This window comes from Odontesthes bonariensis, chromosome 1 (genome assembly GCF_027942865.1).
Source record: "Odontesthes bonariensis isolate fOdoBon6 chromosome 1, fOdoBon6.hap1, whole genome shotgun sequence".
Classification (NCBI taxonomy): Eukaryota; Metazoa; Chordata; class Actinopteri; order Atheriniformes; family Atherinopsidae; genus Odontesthes; species Odontesthes bonariensis.
In genome coordinates this window covers 26,314,688-26,333,895 of record NC_134506.1, presented here as the reverse complement: position 1 = coordinate 26,333,895, position 19,208 = coordinate 26,314,688, and the positions used below count along the sequence as shown (strand labels likewise).

At 41.6% G+C, this 19,208-nt stretch overlaps 1 protein-coding gene across 2 annotated transcripts in view; it reads left to right on the top strand.

Annotated features, from left to right (window-relative positions):
• elp4 (elongator acetyltransferase complex subunit 4) overlaps positions 1–19,208 on the top strand; it is a 57,526-nt gene that overhangs the window by 18,454 nt on the left and 19,864 nt on the right. For both annotated transcript variants that reach the window (XM_075462325.1, XM_075462327.1), the window contains exons 8-9: positions 2,694–2,802; positions 4,965–5,071. In XM_075462325.1, the coding sequence (XP_075318440.1) occupies positions 2,694–2,802; positions 4,965–5,071 (216 nt within the window). The remainder of the gene's footprint in view (positions 1–2,693; positions 2,803–4,964; positions 5,072–19,208) is intronic.

The window sequence follows — 19,208 nt, the reverse complement described above, 5'->3', positions numbered from 1 at the left end:
GGTCATGATTAGTTCAGCTTTTAGTATCCAACACACTGTAGCTCCTGCTCAGTTAGGTGTGTTTAAATGTATTAAGACTACATGAAAACCTGTCTTTTGATTTAAACAGATGCATCCCTTGAATTGATTTGTAAACGTATGCTTTCATTAAGCATTCAAGCTTTATGCATGGAAAAGAGAGCACAGTTAATGTCACATTAACATATAGAGCTCATTCAGAACACTGAACAGCCATTCGAAGTGAAGTCTAACGCACCGACCTGAGGCCTGCATGAGCCTGCATCAGCATGTTGATTTAACATGTTGAATGAAAACGCTGATGGGATGTGACAATACCAACGCTACTTTACACGCTAAAAGACAAGGGGGGAAAGACATGTCAAAGACTTAAGATTCACTCTGGCTTGGATCAAAAAAGACTTTTTATCAGTTCTATTTTGATTGATAGATTAGTGTCATCGGACTTCACAGTTCATTATATTGAATAGTAATTCAATAGTTCAGGATCAGGTAGCTCATAAAAGTGAGGAAGAGTCATTAAAGACTAACACACTGCAAAATGACGGCAATAAAGATAAAAAAAAAATAAATGAATTAAAAAACCTTTGGACTTAAGCCCCATACACACACGTCGCTGCTATTTACTCGCTCAGCGAGTGAAGTCAATAGAATGTCTATGTGTTCACGCGAGGCGAGGAGGCGAGTAGGCGAGGAGAGTACAAGCGAGTACAAGCGATGCGATGTGGGCGGATTCCGAGATGAACATATTTCAACTTCGAGCTACGCGAGTAAGCGAGTAAAAGCGAGTAGCCAATTAAAATGCAGAATACAGATTATTGACAGGTGACGTTCCCCCAGTTTTCTCCAAACAGTGGCCACCCAACTTCTACACACCAAGTCAGCAAAAGCACCCAAGCGAGTGGCGAGTAGGCGAGTGAGCGAGTAGCGAGTAAATAGCAGCGACGTGTGTGTATGGGGCTTTAGCCTGTGATCTGCAACATCTGTATGTCCTTCACACGGCAACTATTCCAGCCACATCAAGAGCAAAATGAAAGAGTTTAAGTTTATGTATTTTTAAAAAATGATGTATTTTAAGTAACTAGTGCAACAGCCAGTAATGAATTGCATGGCACAAAGCTTAAGTGCAAGGTTCGTTTTAAGAAATCCTCCCCCTTTATGTTGTGCTCTGAAAGGGAAACTCTCCTTAAAAACAAGCAAGTGGGTCAGGCACAAAAGTCACTTTATCCAAGATTTTCAGGCACCAGCTTATCACTGCACCTCTTATGTAAAGGTCAATGATAACTTTTTGACACTGGAACAACAGTTGCACTATGGGCAAAGAAATAGTAAATACAAAAATGTCAAAAATGTCTCAGAAACAGACTGGTCAAGTACAAATATTTGGTATATTTCACATGGGACTCCAATGCATTCAGCTTCCTTTTGATACAGTTCTATCAGCAGGTTGTTTTAATATAATCATCTTGATGGACTCTGAGCTAAATGAGCCAGCATAAGGTTTCACTGCAGAATCAAAACAACTCTTGTTTGAGTCACTTATCAGTTATATGTAAGATGCTACGACGGGACAGAAACAGTCAAGATTAGCCTTGCTCTGACCACCTTCTTAGAGTCAGGCAGTTCTGGAGCATTTGAACATCATACTGACCTCATTCTGCCCTGCTGCCAGTATGCTAAGCTGCTTGCAGTGGACACTTTGGATTTCTTTGACTTTGAAACTTTTTACTCTTCGCAACGGAGCCCCATCTCTGTATTTAAATATGCACAGTATGGCCTTCACAGAACAGCGCATATAATGTTTTATTTGGGATACCACTCAGACACTATTGGTCACATTTTGCCATTAATGTTGTGAATAATTTGTTGTATCCAAACTCCTATACTGGCTTTAATTGCTGCACATGAGAGACCTAAGACACCCTCTGAGTGGTGGTGGTACTGACGAACAGGATATGCATTCTTTAAAAGTAGGACAAAAATGAAAAGGAAGAAAGAAAAAAAAAGTGGGGGGAAAGACAGGAAGGCATGAAAACTGCATTAGTCGATGGCAGCCAACACAGAGAGAAGGATGTGAATGATTCAGGAGGAAAAGGGATTAATAATGCAGGACTCCCTTTTTCCCTCTGTCCCAATGTCCCTCTCACTCCTTCCCTTCCTTTCCACTCTCTCAACCCTCCACCTCCACCCTTTTGTATATTACTCCCTCATTCTTTATTATCCACTGTCTTCACTCCTCATTTGTCCTCTCATTTTGTCAAGTCACTTACCTAACCAGTAGGGGGAGCTCTCCTCATCAAGCCTATGTTGCTTCTCCTCCTCTGTCCTGTCCTGCTGTGCGCAGGTTTGAGATTGTGCACCAGCCGTTAGCCTTCTTGTCAAAGGTGCTGTTTGATGAAGTTGAATTAAGTCGGCTTGTTGCTCACTGAGTTTGCCCAAGCCACATTTATGGATGTATGACTGATGTAAGGCGTATCACCTGTGTGACTCCTATCAATGTTTTCCCTTGTATACCTCATCACACTCACAAAAGCCATGGGCAGGAGTGACCTGGCCACAGGAATTGATGACCTAATTTAATTGCAACACTGATGGCCCGTCAGGAGGTTTTTAATTAGCTCGTGTTCTCTCTCTTGCTCTCTCCTTCCTTCAATCTTCATCCCTCGATCCTACAGGACAGAGCTCTAATGGGCAGCATAACCAGGCTGTGTGACAATGCCATAGCGTTGGAATCATTCAATGGCTCAGAAAGAGAGACCAACACTCTCTACAAAGACTACCATGGTAAGAACACACACACTCGCTTATCTTTCTCTCTCTTTTCCATCAAATACACATGCATACACACACAGGCAGTGCATTAAAGCTGGGGCTGGGCTGTGGATGGAGGCAGGGCAGCCCCCTTGCAGGCCAGGCTGTCAGTGCGTGTTAGTGTGCTGCTGCTCAATCAGACGTGCTCCTCAGTAGACAGGCCGGGGGGGATTCAGCTGCCACGCTGTACCCCCTCTCCCTCGCACCCTCATCCCCTCCATCCCTGCCCCCCCCCCCTCCCTCCAGCAGAGCCTCTCTCCCTCTCGCCTCGCCCACTCTCCATCCCCAGTCCCATACCCCTGAGGCTCTGGAGCAGAGCAGACCAACACTGGGGAATCGATATTCTCACCATCACTCTCTCTTCCTCTCTGCCTCTATCTCTCTATCCCTCGCTCAATGTCTCCATGGCCAGCATGCTCAGCTAATAAATGGAGGGCAAAGCTTTCAGTAGGGAGAGAGAACGCCGTTAAGGGACGGATGGAGAGGGAAACCAAGACAACAGAGGGGAGGGCGACATAGTTTATTCTGCTCTCTCTGTCCTCGCCATCACTTTTTCTGCAGTTTTATCATTCCCTCTTTCTCCTGCTCACTTTTCTGTTTTCTATCACTCCCCACACATAAAGGTCAGAATAAGCGAGTGGGGTATTTTTAGCAGTGCTTCTCAAATTCTCCCACACAGTTTTGTGCTTTTCCTCTCTTTTTTTCGCCTCTCTCTTCCCCCTCAGGATGGACCCTGGTCGTGACACATGAAGAGATGAGATTGACAACATTCAACGGCAGATTTTTGTGTCATCCACCAACATTTTTTTATTCTAAATCACACTTTCACCAGTAATTGATATCTTGGCATTGTTATAGCAGGTGGCTTTAAGTTCATTTAACATATGAGTGTCGTAGTGCTTCATTTCCTAAAACCACTTTCAGCAGCAAAAGTGTTCTTTGGATTTTGCTGTAAATACTATTTGAATGTCCTGTTAAAAATTATAAATTTGCCCCATTTAACCAGCGAGAGAAATTCTGGTAGGGTTATGAAATACATCTATGTGTACGATTGTTTTGATGTGTGTTCATGAGTGCAAACGCATCTGGTGCGAGTGTGAGAGTGCGTGCAGTTGCGCGTGCATGCGTGTTTGCGGCAGCAGTTCAGGGTTGCTCAAAGCATGCTGGGAAGCCTGTCACTGCAAATCAGGCAAAGGGAAATCACCCAAGTGCACAGAAGAGAGAACCCACCATCCCCCACTTTCTCTGTTCTGTCTTCCTTTCTCCATTACTCCCTCCATCTTTCCTCTTCTTACTTATGCCTATTTATACCACCACACTTCTACAGTACATATGCAGTGTTAGGAAAATGTGACTATATTGAAATTGAATTAGGAGGAAGGAGTATTAGAAAAGATCCCCAAACCTTTCAACTAACCTTGATGGAAATGATTAGTTTCTGTGTCTGTGACGGTCATAGTTGGCACATTTCCCCCACCCATACTTCATTACGAGGGGGCGAAAGTAAAAAGTAAAGTAATATTAATTTGTAAAGTAATACTTTTTATTTCCATCTACAAGTTTTCAGTGTCCGTATTTTTAGCTTACCTTCTGTTACCATAATCCTTTGTGCAGATTTCTCATATGTATGTACTGTTAAAGCTTGTCCTCGTTTAATTTCTGCTTAATAAAATCCACTACATGACATGCACCATTTATAAAAAAAAAAAAAAAAAAAAAAAAAAAAAGCTTGAGGTGGATCCTGCAAACTTTTTATGACAAATAATTTTAACTAAAACTAAAAGAAAAGTGGCTCCCTTAAGTAGTCATTAAACCTTAAAATTATATATTTATATGTTTTTTTTTTTTTAGGTTTTTTAATTTAAAATGGATAGTTTATTTAGTACTGCTGTTTGTAAGTAGTTTATAATTAATCTTGCATGTGGAATTTGTATACAGAAGTACAAAATAGTTCCATGTATTTTATTTGTATTTCGAAAGAACTCCATGCGGGGCAAAGTGGAGTGACATAAGGCTCACATGCAGCACAGACGAGGCAGAAACCTCTTCTTTGAATTTCTTTTTGCCGTATTTAGTTGTTTAATTAGCACAGTCTTACATTGTCACATTTAATCTGCACCTTCTGACTTTCACAGGTCTGCTACATGTACACCAAGTACCTCACCTCAACTGTCTGGCGAGTCAACTTCCTGACCACAAGGACCTAGCCTTTAAGCTCAAGAGAAAACAGTTCAGCATTGAGGTATGTTGTCAAAGTTACTCAACATAACCAGGGTTTAAGTGAGCATATGGTGAACCCTTTTTTTTTTTTTTTTTTTTTTTTTTTTAAATGAGGTTTCTGATTCAGAATCTTTTTTTTTTTTTTTTTTGCCTTGCCATCTAATCATTGACCTAAATCCAGGTTTAATTACATGCAGAATAATCAGTTTTAAAATTCCATTTATGTTTACGTTCGTCTTCCTTTGAACTTAAATGCCAGTGATAACCACAAGTTTCACCTGTAAAAGAAGCTCTGCCGAGGGGTGTTTACTTTTGTCTGTTATCGGGTGGCAAAATGGAAGGTGAAACTATTGATTATACTCTGTTGCTGCCACAGTTTCTACAGTGTAAAGTCAAGAGGCAACAGAGTGAGAAAAATCTATCCATATTAATTCGTTTGCCGTAAAAAAAAAATAATAATAACGATGGCCGTTCAAGTAAAATGTGAAATTCACATTTTTATATATTTAGTGATTGCCAAATAGCCAGCAGCTATGATGTTCATCCATTCATGCATGTATGAGTTTAGCAAATAGTTTTTTTCTTTTGACTGACTGAAAAGAGGCACCTGCGAAAAACAGAGTTGCACAAGCAAGCGTTTTAAGCCACAGCAGCTCTTGAGGGAGCAAGCAATATAGAGTAGGTGCTGCTTATTTTATCTGGCAGTTCACTGTAGTTTCACTCACATCCCTGTTGGCACCGGCAATGACTTCTTGAGAAGCAGGAGTGGACGAGCAACTTTGCATTTCACTCGCTAATGTAAATGGCAATGCAGTGGCTAAGACCATTTGGTGCAGCTTCTGAGAAAAAAATCTGTTTCCTCATTTTTAAAGGCAGGTTAAAGATAATTTTGTTTGATAAAATTATGATAGCAATGCCTTTTTTGTTTGTTTTGTTTTTGATCATTTCAATTGTGGGTCATTTATAAGGACGTATCCTCTCTATATAAAACCTGTGTTTCTGTGGCCTCTCTCTTTCTTTATTCATTTATACATTTATGGTTTCTCATCCTGTTTGACTTTCTCCTCGTGTCAGTGGTGCATCCATTTTCCATGTGTCACATCATCACTCTCACTCAAAGCAATCAATCTGTCACTGAACTACCACTCTAGAGACAAATTAAGAGGCCCTCCTCTTAGCTCAGGCTCATGATTGGTCCTCATTACATTATCATTACCTTATCAAACCCTCTGGTCCTTGGCTCTTAGTGAGTCCTATTGTCTCAGGCAGGATTTGAAGGAGAGGAGAAGAATATCCACCCTACCCCCAAACTTCCCTGCATCCCATGGTCAACGCCTTCTCTTTTTTGCCACCCTTCAGCATCCTTCTAACCCTTTATCCTGTCAACATTGACTCACTCTCTTCTTTTCTCTCACACCCCTCCCTTGAATAGGCCACTCCAGTATAGATTTATAAGGTCTGTAAAAGTCAAGGTGTTCTTTCTCAATGGCCTTTTAATTAGTCTTCTATATTGGACAGGCCAGGGGAGCTGAAGCCTAGGGCATCTCAGCATCTTTGGGGCCTTGATACCATGTCACGTATCCCAGCACCACATTGTAAATACTGAGCTTTGTTTGTCCCCATTGTTTAAAGAGCTTTTTTTTTGTTGAGTGGGAATCATATACTGGCACTGCTGACAGAAAGAAAATGAGTGATGTCAACACAAGCATTTTTACAGTTACAAAATAGCTGCGATTGTTGACACAAGAGAGTACTTAATATAAAATGTCAATCACAATCCTCGGTTATGACACACTCTTATGTTTCAGGGAATTTTCCAGAGTTTATTGTATCATATCATCAGTCATGCATCAAATCAGCCAAATACAGATTAGTCATTGTAATTCTCTTATTATGTTCTCGTGCATGTCTCCTGGCACCTTGATTGGCTGTCATTAACTTATTTTCACTTGAAATGAAAGTCTCACGAAGGTATGAGTGCATGTTCGCTACGAGTCCAGTGTTGCAGAAGCATCTCTTTTTATAAGATCTCAAACTGGACTGCTGTTATGTTCCTACTACATGGATTATTGACAGCCGTGCTTGACCTGTTGGTCAACAGCTGATTGACATATGAGATGCTGATTGGATTTAAGACCGGTATTTGACTTTTGACAGCCCACAGCATCCCTGCTCATCATCTCATTTACTCAATCGACAAGCCTCTTTTGCCTGGAGCCACGAAGGACAGAATTCTCTCTGCTGTTTGGTCTCCTTCCACATATCCTTAGAAAAGCGGCGAATCCAGCAACTTTTTGTCGGCTATGTAAAATAATTTGTGTGTAGTGATGTTGAATGATAGGTGATTGACAGCCCTGGCTTCTCACCAGCTGGGTCAAGCAGTTGCATGTAACCTTAGCGACACATGGATTTGTTCTGGTAACTAATTTCTTAACTGCTGTTTGACTCATGCTTTCGTCACCTAGCACTTCAGGAGTGCCGAAAGCCTTTGTTTTCAGCACAGAGATTACAGGTTTTGCCAATAGAAAAGTTATTTTCTTTCAAATAGTTTGTAGTGTCCGTATATATATATGTGTGTATTTAACAGTTTGTAGATTTTTGATAGAAAACTGCTGATTCTGCGTTAAGTTTACCAGAGTAACAGTTGACTTTCTGTGAGTTCAAACTGCGGTTGATGAGCAGTTATTAGCCATGACACCTGAGGCCAGAATTAACCCATGGCCCTGTCTGAGCAGGTAGGGGAGTGCTAGGTGTTTGGACAAGATTAACACATACTGATAGAGACATATGCAAACATCGCTTACTCTCGCACAGAGAGATATATTGGCATTAATGCAGAAGCAAATGCAAAGATGTATTGAGAAATTCAGGCACATCTTCTGTCAAGCTAAACACTCTCAAACATGCGATGTGTGTGAGAATTTTTCCCGTCAGTCATACTGAGTCATACAGGCTTCTGTCACTAATTTCACAATGCAAGTTGCTCTCAGGATGAATCTCTGAGGAATGCAGATGGCATGCAATTACATTGTCTTTACCTTTGCTTGACCCTTTAAACTGACAGGCAATGTGCCTGTGGGGTACTGGGGTGCCAGAGGCAGTTCAACGGGTCAAATACAGTGTAAGACGGGGATTTGTGTCAAATTAGTCTTCTGTTAGGGAGCCTATTTGGAGGTGTTTGTAACACTTACAGGCCATGTCACTGTGTGTCTGTAGTCTGTACACAGAAAACTTTCAGTTCTGTGTTATTATTTTTATATATATATATATATATATATATATATATAAAATGTTCTTTGGTTAAAGCTGCAGTCGGCAGGTTTTCAAAATTGCGAGTCTAAAGTCGGAAAATTCGAACTGATACAACTTTCAGGTCCCTCCCCCAACCTCTAACAAGCTCCGAATCGCCCCCCAAACCCCTCCCCCTCTGTGGACAAGGTTGTGCACATGAGTTCACACCAGTGTGAGCGCACACAAGCTGGGGCAGACTCACGCTCAGCAGCGTGTGCACAAGCTGTGATTGACAGGTAGGATTCCTCCACCCTAACTTGATTGGTTAAAAACAGCCGGGAGCGCTCGATTTTTGCAAGCATGATTACAGGCTTCAGAGGGAGCTACAGATTTCGTTATTTTTCCTAAACAGCCTATTTAATATTCTACTTCCAGAATCCCATGACAGTTCAAGCTAATATGACTAAAAAAAAGTTGCCGACCGCAGCTTTAATAAAGTTGATAGAAGAATGGGTAGGTAAAAAAAAAGATGAATGGGAGAAGGAGGAGTCATGTGATGATACCTAAATTCAAACCCAAGATGTCAGAGTGACCTCATTTCACAGTTTCACATCCCCATTCACTTGAATGCGACCCCTTTGTTGATGCAGTGGGGATGGGAGTGCTGAGCACACATGAAAAGAAATGCAGTGTCATCCTCCAGTAAAGCTTATTGTGGCTCAAATTATTGCCAGGATACAGCCCAATCCTCTATTAAGTTAAGTTACTTCACTTTAATTTGAATAATATATTTCTACCTTTTGCATGCAAAGATAAGATAATGGCCACAATGGATAATGGAGAGTGAACGAGTCATAAATATTTGACAGAGTATCACAGATTGCTCTGCGGGTATTGGTATCTGACAGACCTTGGAATTAATGGGATCGGTTTTTCACAGTGGACTATCAAACAACACAACCCCTGGGCAGTGCTCGCATGTAAATGTTAAAAAAAAACAAAAAAACGCACAAACAAATGGAAATATCCAACGTTAGACAAAGTCTGCTTTTAGAAATTAGCTGAATGAAACAGATGGTGTTTCAGATTGAGTGTGCACAGTAGCCAGCTCCTCAGTTCCATGATCTTGAGTTATCCAAGGCTCATCCTTCCTACGTGACAAAAACTTCAGCCAGCTGAATCATTTTTTTAAATGAGTTGAACGAAATCAAAGAGGGAGCAGAAAAGAAGATGAACGTGATGATGGGGCTGAGTAGAAGAAGACTTAAGGGGAAGAGGAAGCTAAACTAAAAGAGTCCGAGGGAGGTGTATAGAGTAGGTTAATGTTTCTTGGCATGTCCTCAAAACGTCTTTAAGACAACGCCTGTGTCTGCCCCCTGTTGAAGCCTTTGGGTGCCATGGGAAGGGTGTTAATGGACCTATGTGAGGAACAGAGCGAAGGCTTGGAGAGGAGGGGGAAGGCATAAGCGGAGAGGAGCAGTTAAGTGATTCTCAGGTCAGGTCTAATTAAAATGAGGGCTGTTCCTCAGAGGCACCAAACCGTCTTATTGAGAGAGAAATGAAAAAGGAGGGAAAGGGAGAGAAAGCAGAACAAGTTAGACAGAGACTGACTCCTAAGGGCTTGATTTTTGCATTTGTTTATATGTTTGTTTGCTCTACATGCCTGTTCATGTTTTTGCTTCCCAGCGTGTCCAATAATGCTTAGTACTAAAGATCAGGAAATAGCCAGTGCTGAAAAGTATTAATAGAAAAAATAAATTGAACTTAGTCGTGCAATGTTTACTTCCAATAGCAGATCACAGTGACAGCTCACAGACCAAGGGAAAATAGATTCAAATAATGGGCTCACTGGATGTCCTAAACCCATTGGTAGCCTCCAAAATAGTCTTTTGGTTCTTCATACAATTGAGTTTAATTCCGACTTCTACCTTGGGAATCATGATCAGATGGGAAGGGACCTTTGGAATAATATTCCAATTGAATAATTTATACTTCCTCCCTTGGTTCACATCAGCCTTCGTCACACTTGGGAATGAGGTGTGCTTATGGTCGGTGCGTGAATGAAAAAGAGAGTGAGAGCTCAGTGCAGGGCAGTCAGTGGCACGCAATCAGGCCCCTCAGCCGAACAATATTCACAACATACATCAGATTTGCATCTATTATTTAAAATGGATTTTATCTACTCCGCAAACGTGCATGTGTGTTTCTTAAGACCCGGAGTGTAAGTTCAGTGCGGTGAGCCTTGGATGTGTGGGGGGAAGCTACTGCGTGCTGCTGTCCTCACAAAGTCCTGAACTGATTCAGGTTCCCCGCAAATAGGCATGAATTTTTCTCATATTGATCTTTATGAATTCTGTTCATTAAGATCAGTATGACCCAATCCAGTTTACCAATGAGTCAGTAGATACATATGAGTGGAAGAGCAAAAGCGACCCCCAGCAGTGGCAAAGGGTTTCTGATGTCAAGCCAATGTAGCCTGGCTGAAACCATCCAAATGAGCTTCTTTTTTATAGTCCAGCGCCTAGGGAAGAAAAGCAGCAGCAGTTGTGTTTGCAGTGGCCAAGTCAAAGCTCAGTAAGAGAATATTTGAGACAGCTAAATGTGCTGCCCTCCATACTATATCAACAAAATGCCGAAACGTTTCCCTCAGACAGGCAGTATTAAAGCAAAATAAAACAGGGCATATGTGCTCCTCCTGCCAGACTGTGTAAGAGTGTGGTCTGCCTGAGCGCTCCCTGGAAGTGAAGCTGCTTTATCAGTGAGCAGTGAACCCTTAATACAGTCCATGCACCACTCAGCCCCCATCAGACAAGACTGGCCACATTGGACTCAGACCTGATTAAAGTAGCACTAGTTGTCTTCAGTTCCCATTAGATGAAATGAAAGAGGGTGTAATGTACATGCCACCCTACATTCATGGGTTCTTATGGCACTACAGGGTTTGTGTATGTTTGCTCAGATAAGGCCTTTATTACCATAACGGTAGTGACTGGGAAATCATAAGCCCCCTGGGACTTTTAAACCGGGGCTTCAGTGTATCTGGTGTTTGTTCATTTTATTGTTATTTACTGTTTTTTGTGTCTAATTTTGCCTTTGGTTCATACTCTTTTCGTGCAATTCTTAAAATCTGCAAGAGTGTGTTCACTGTAAGTAATATGCAAACCCTTTACCTTTGTAATCAGTCAAAGTTTATCATTTATTTTTATTTTTAAACGGGTCCTGAAAGAAACAAACAAATATACATGCAGAGATATATAAAGTGTCTAATTCTGGAGACATTTGATGAATAAGTGTACAGCCAGAGTTGCTAATCCGAAGCCTCAGAAGCATTCCTGGTGGCCTACTAATTGTTAGACCAGTGCTCACTGAGTACATGTTTTTCTTCATGCCCTCATAACTGCGCATGATTGCAAAAAATCAGATGGCTGTTACCACCTGACGCGATTCCTCCCTTTCCAAACTGTCAGAAGTGACAGACATTACACAATCACATTCCCAGCATAGCGATGAAAAGAGTTTTAAAGATGGGAAAATGCGCAGGACATAGATGCATTCAGGAGCTGGAAAGCTCAGGGGTTTTCATTTTAAGGAAAAAAGGATGATGAGGATGATACTGCCTAATTTGTGAAAGTAACACAATTATCACGAGGACAAACGGCACTGGTTATTCAACCTAAAGAAAGAAAGGATGAGTTTGTTAATTGCTATGCAATGACGCTTTGTCAGCATGTTGCCAAGAAAAATATCAAATCACCAGTCACAGAATGTTCTGTGAATGTCATTAAAAGGGGAGAAAAGGAAACAATATATTTGAACATTTTTAAAGCATGACCTGTGCGTACAGCAACATTTCCCCTTTATCCAATGCTTTAGTTGCCTTTTAGCTTCGCATAACCTATTCCCCTGCTGAGAATGGTGATGACCTCAGAATAAGTCATAGGTTATCTGGCTGCTTAGAGAACAGGCAGGGTGCAAGCAATATATGTGAATGTAAATTATTGCAGCTTTGTAGGAAACACAAATACACTTACAGAAGGTCACCACATGGACGCCGCTTGGGAAATATTCGAAGGCTTCTGATATTTAGGTTGTACAAAGGAAAACTGAGGTTTGTCATGTTAATCGGAATAAGATAATCTACCTTATTTAGTTTTAGTTCTACATTTCACATTTAGAAATTCAGTGAGATACTTTGCAACTTCAGTATCTTACTTATTGCTAATATTAGGTTAAAGTTGTTTTATCAAGAGCTAACTTGGGCAGGAGAACCTAAAGGCCATCATGCTAATGTGTACTGAAAATGAATCTCCGCTGACACTGAGACAATAATAAAGCTGCTGTTTATTTTATCCAGTTTCCACCATGTGGAAAATAAGTGGGCTGACCTTGGATATGAAACCCCTGGGTTAAAAACCACTCCCATTCCAGTGTTGAATAACCACTGTGTAAAATAGACCGGACAAGATGACACGTCTTAGATTTACAGTCACGCATAAAGTATATTTGAATAAATGTGTTTTGTCTTTTGAAAGTTCAACAAGTCCTCAATAATCCAGTTTTTCTAGACTTATTACAGTGCCTTATCTAAAATTCCCCTGATGACTCAACAGTTTTGGAAAACGGCAGCGACTGTCTCCTTTTTGACCGAAACAGTGTTCTCACTGCTGTTGGTCCATACAGAAAGTTAAAATTGCCATCCTAGGCACAAACAGCTCCATGGTCGGTGTGGTTCAAAGGTGGAATGTTGATCCGGAGCAGGAGCATCAAACTCAGGAAGGCTCTCTGCATGGGTCCTAAAAATAACTTTCCCACACTCTCATTGCTCGGTGTCCTGGGGGGGTCAGGAGGAGGTGTGCGTGTGCATTTTTTCTGTGTGTCTGATCATTTTTAGGGTCTGTTATAATGTTTGGATGAGGAATCATTTTGAAAGCCTAGAATTGTGGGTTAGGGGTTGGGATTCTGTTCAGCTTCTTTACCCGTTTTTATTTTTTTTAAGGGTTTAGTCTTTCGCTGCATGAGTGGCAGTTCATTTGTGCCATCTTTTGGTTTAAAAGACGTAAAACTTGTTTGTTGCCTCGTGTTTGTTTTTTCTGTGTTGTTTCTTGAAACGACATCGCTCGTGATCATGCTAAAACTGATGCCCTGAAAGCCTTGTTCTAAAAACTGGTACTTTGTTCAGTACAGTCAACTGAAATATCAAAGATTTGCCATCACACTCATTTGCATACCAGTGCAGAGATGTGGTAGCAAGTGGGTGATCACCGATATAGCATGCAGAAATGCTTACTCACACTGAGCTAAATGGCAATGGAGAAATGCTGCCCCAGCATGTGCTTTCAGAAAGGATGCCAAAATTAGAGAGGTGTGATATGTAATACAACATTATTCAGTGTAGCATGTCTTGAAAATGCCAGCTCTCTCTTTCGCAACTGTTGATTGGGCTCCGTCACTTGTGCTGCCGGCTTAAAAGATCAACAACAATGCCCCGTCCCTCCATCACTGCATGTGTCACACAGACCAGTGTCGTTAATCATCAAATCCCATTCCAACTAAAGTAAAAGTAGTTGTTTTTGAAGACAACAGTCTTACTGTTATTGATGCGTCGCTTTTAGCACACAGACTTGCAGCTTGCATCATTAACAGATATCCTCAGATGAATTTAACAATTGTACAGCTTCCTCTTGTCTGCAGACCCTCAGTGATCCCTCAGATCCTCTTCTTTTCTCTTTATATTCCAGTGCACCATAAAGCCACTTGTTTCAGCTAATCATTGGAGCTACTTAAACCTTGCCTCAGTGAATATGGCTGTGTTTAAGAAGGATGCACCGAGTTGTTTAAAGTGGTGTTTTCTCAGTGAAGGAAGTTGGCCGGCTTCTGAATGTTGCAGTGCTCATGAATTTTATGAGGGCAAATGTCCCTGTCCTTCAGAGTTCACAGGTGGCTATTGAAAGGCCCAGCCAGATGATGAAGGATAGTTAGGACACATGTAGAGCCCTGAATAGACTTTAATTATATGCAGTAGAGGAGCCAGAGGGCCATTCGCAGGACAAGCCTGCACTTCAAAAGGAAAGTTAGAGAGCAAGGTGATGGCGTCTTAACGGAAAGTTAGCGACCTCATCCATGAATCAGGGAGCATGTGTGAGTCACCGGCTTGTGTTTATGCAGCAAAGATGGAACAATTTTCTTTGTGTGTTTGTCATTGTGTGTGTCTGTGCTGTCTAACGCACACACGTGAATGTGTTGAAGGTAGAGTTGGGAAGCGGGGGCACTGGGTGGGAGAATACTCCAGTGTGTGGCTTAACCAAACTTTCCTTTTGTCCCTAACAATGACGAGTGATGATGAGTGACAGGGGTGTTAGGAAAGGGATCTGGAGAACAGAATGCGCCTAAGTAGCGCTCACCCACACTTGCACAAAAGGTAGCAAAAGGTCAAATCTGAGGCAAGCTTCTTCTCCACTGGCAGATTGTATTCCACTGTGTTATGTATCACATAATAAGTTAGAGCCCTTTTTTTTTTTTCATCTGTGTTGTGCACAGGCTAACATGCTGGTGTCATTTTTTTTGTAGTCTTGCTGCCATGCTCAATCATTTTGAAAAGAAATTTTGCAATCCTTTCAAATCATTCTGAATCCATTTATAGTGTTCATGGAAACCTGGCAATGGAGCCTTTGAAATTCTCCTTGCTTCTTCCCACATCTTAAAGTTTAATACCAAGAGTTCCCTCAAAGTGTTCTATATTTCCCTATATTGCTTCCTTTTTTCCCCCCACCCCTTCCGATTATCCACATATCTCGTCACTCTGAGGAAAGTAAGAAAGCGTGCACAGTTGTCCTTTTTCACACAAAAATCCATACATTTTGTTTACACAGCCAAACACACAAAAACCCCTCCTTTTTCCCCTACACACGTCCTACCACATAGCCACGAATGAAAACTTGCGTGCAAGTTTTTCCCAGGGGGCTGTTGTAGACTGAGGGATCTGAGGCCCGAGGATGGCTCTAGATGGCAGTTAGTGAGGAACTAATTTTTTTTTTCTTTTTGCCTGCTCTCCTACCACTCCTCCCCCTTTCTGAGCTCCGGCAGTGATCGTAATGGGGGGTGACAGCTCACCTCTCCCTAGCGTGCCTACTGTCCTTGGAGCATCAGACCACAAACCCCCCTCCCCGCACATAACCACACTACCCCTCAAGTCCCGGAAGGCCACAAAGGTTATTCCATATGTTAGTCTGAGGATTCTTTTTTTTTTTTTTTTTTTTTTTTTTTTTTGTGTATGTTTTGTCAAGTCTCAAAGTAAATCAAATCTGATGTGATTTGTTTCTGTTTGATCCCTTCACCATAAATATATTTACTCTTTGTGGGTTATTTTTCATTGTTTTGTTCATTTATTTATTTATTGCCCTGTCATCCTTTGCCTCCCGTTTTTCTGTGTGAGTTGCAACTCAGCGGTGTGAAAAGATCCAAAGCCTGGAGTTTCACATCCATTAAAGACTTCATGTTTGGAGAGGGAAGTGATCTGATAACCTGATGTTGTACGCTCACTTTAACAGACTGTTTGAATGGGGATGTCACGAATGCTTGCTTCATCACCCACTGTGACTGTGTGTCTGAGCCCTTGCATATATATTGCTGTGGTTGTGTTTAGCATGCATTTACTTCCAGTGTGTGTGTGTGTGTGTATATATGTGTATATATATATATATATATATATATATATATATATACACCTTGCAGTTTTATAACCCTAGTTTTGGTTCACTTGATTATTTCCATTTTTTAACATGAAAGAAAGATCAAAATTGGCTTACTTGCTATGTTCAAATAGTTTTGGTAATGTTCATTCAAACATAACTCGGAAACATTGTGCATTTCCGTTATGTTTGCAACTCTGTTGCACATGAAGTTTCCACCACTCAGTAACTGTCTTTAGTCACATCTTAAATAGGCCTTTTCACCACATTGAGAAAAAGATCCCAATGCATGTAGCTCTCCATTTCAGTTTTGCAGGGCATGAAGAGGCGCATTCCCACTGTAGGAACCTTTTGCAGTTCCTATGACCTTTTCAGGAATTGGGCCGTTTTTTCCCGCTTTCGGATATACAGGAACTAGGGACCACGGCCCTCAGTTCCTATAACCATTTTAGCTCCTTCTCCGAGGCTGGGTCTTTTCTGGGTTCTATAGGAACACACATATGACGTAGGTGTTTGGTGGTTGGTGGCTTCCGCTTCTTCATGTTCCTAATCTGCTCAACGCAAACAGTAGAACAACTGCTCACATGTTTACTCATATGACACGGACACAACCGGCGCATGTTTAATAAGTTAAACGTTAAACACGTCGTCTCCTTTGTCTGCGGCGCTCTCTTTCCTTCCTTCATGAAACAAAAAAGTATCGCCTGCGCTCGAACCAGACTCTCCGTGTGCTCTTCCAGCTGCGATGTTGATGCCCGATGTGATCGTCCACGATTAATATTACCGTCATGCAGACCATGAACACAATAGCTTCTTGGTGGTGTTTTTTTCTTCTCTCCTTACTTTTTGCGGGTTTTGTTTTGGTTTTGTTTTGTTGTTGAGTGTGGCGCTAAAGTAACACGTCACTGTCTCTATCAAGGTCCCGACTCATGTGCGAATGCAAAATGAAACAGTTCCCCTGGGGAAGGGCAGTCCATAGAACGGAATTCGAGGTGGACCGTTCTTAGAACTGCTCTGTCCGAATGCGGCTAAAGTGAACGGTCATCTTTGATGCACATCATTTGATTTAAGACTGTGAAACCCAGCAGTCACTGCTTGAGCTTTCTGCATTAGCAGAATTCTTGCAAAGAGACTGGACATTTAACGGAATACTACAATCAGATTGGGGCGGGGAATTTTTTACACTGTATGAGGATTTTCACAAGTATTAATGGATAGTTTGATTTGAGGGGTTTGTGAGTTAAGTGAAGGGGTTTGCGTGCGGAGATGATGGAGGAATAGTTCATGGCAGCCTCTGTAGCAGTGAATGTTAGAGAAGAAGTGTTAACAGGGTTACTCTGTGTACTTTGTCCCTTTTTAAACCCTCATACTTTCCTCTCTGTCTCCTCTTCACTCGCTTTTTCCTTCATTGGAGGCTTCTTCCCTCCACTACTCTTTTTTTAATCAGTCATGTTTTCAGAGTGTTGCTCTTTCGTCATTCAGGAGCCACATCCCTACTAATCAGCGTTCCCCCTTTTCACCTCATTTACTTGCAGACACAAACTCACCGTGGCATTTTTTAAGCTGCTGCCTGTTTTTAAGAAGTCGTAATCATGATGAACATTAAATCTGCACTCAACACACACCTACTCGCTGCCAAAAAAGGCAGGCGATCTTATTTAAATGCCCAGACAGAAGTGCACAGGCAAAAAAGAAACGCTGTGGGAATCAATTTGCAATGTTAGAAATTGCGAGATAAGTGCCAAAGGGGTTATGTGCAGTTTTCTGGCATCCTCTCAAAACACCCTGCAGCCTAAAGTGGAATCCCAGCCACGCCCTTCATATCACCCCAAGGAATGTTTGGGGACGCATTCAGCACTTACCCTGGACACGCAACATTTTTGTGAGTGATGATTTCCCACCCCCCCACCATGAGTCTTCCTTCTTTTCTCACTGCAGTCTACAAATGTTTTACCACTTTAGACCTTAATAGCAGCCTACATATCAGAGAGGATGCACTGGCCTGGTGTAATCTGACTTGTCTTAATTACTGGCAGTATCCAGTAATAGGCTGCTTCCATAGATATCGACCATTAGAGCAGTGTCTGTGGCAGGAGGGGTCTGATTGGCTATGAGGTAGCTGATAAAAATGGCATGCCTCATTTCACTCCAATTTTTTTTTTGTTCACATATCTCTGTATTAAAGTCAAGCGTGAAGATGGCAAAGGGCTGCGTTAAAGCGATTAATGTGCTCTTCTATTTGGTAGTGCTATTCTGCTCTTCCTGGTTGCATTGTCAGCAATCAGCACTTTTGTACAAGTGATCTCACTGGTTTCAAAGTTATTTCAGCCAAGTTTGACTGCTTGAAATTAAAAGGCCCCTTTGCTGCATTTGTTAAAATTGCCATTGGTAGTGGTGTCTTTAAAAAGAAAAAAGAAAACCCTCCTCAAGGCTTAGGCTTGCTTGTGTGGCTTTTATTCCAAAATCTCAAACCAGCAGCTCCTGTCTACTAATTGAGCTAAACCACAACAAGTGTACCAGAATAGACTTTGGAAACTCGAACAAGAAGCAGGTTTTACTGTTTTCCCTCAACTGTTCTTGCTGGCCTGCTTCTCTTCTCTTCTTGCAAGTTTACACATGCTGCCTGATGACTCATTGTAAGCTTCACTTATGGGTTAGTTGGATGCTGTGATTTACACTGATTTCAATGATGACCAAAAGGATATTTATGATACATTCCCAATCCTTCCACCTCACTCATTTGCGCTGCCTTTGTTAGCACTAGAGCAGTATGTGCTCTGCCTACATGATACGTTTTAGTCATTCCACAGACAGCTTCACCATCCATTTCAAATGCCATAAAACAAAGTCAAACCATTAAAGATAATATACCCATTATTAGTATGGAAATTAGAAATGGAATACCGTAGAGTACTGAAAGCTTGTCACTTGAGTGACAGTTAAAGACACTCCTGGTTCAGTGCGCTGTATTTAAGATATGTTTGATGTTTTTCAAACTCCATATTTGGCATATTATCCTCGGGTGGCAGCTCACACCTTGTTGGTATTTAAGACAGATTTCGATGAATATTACTGGATTGCGATGGCGGTTGTATTTAAGGGTACAGCTCCCTCATAACAGGGAGGTGTCGTCTGCTGACAGATCACTGTCTGGATGAGAGAGCACAGCAGCATCCCACCTCATTACCGTAGCAACACACTAACCGAGGGACCGACACACTGCTCGCTGTGATTAAGATG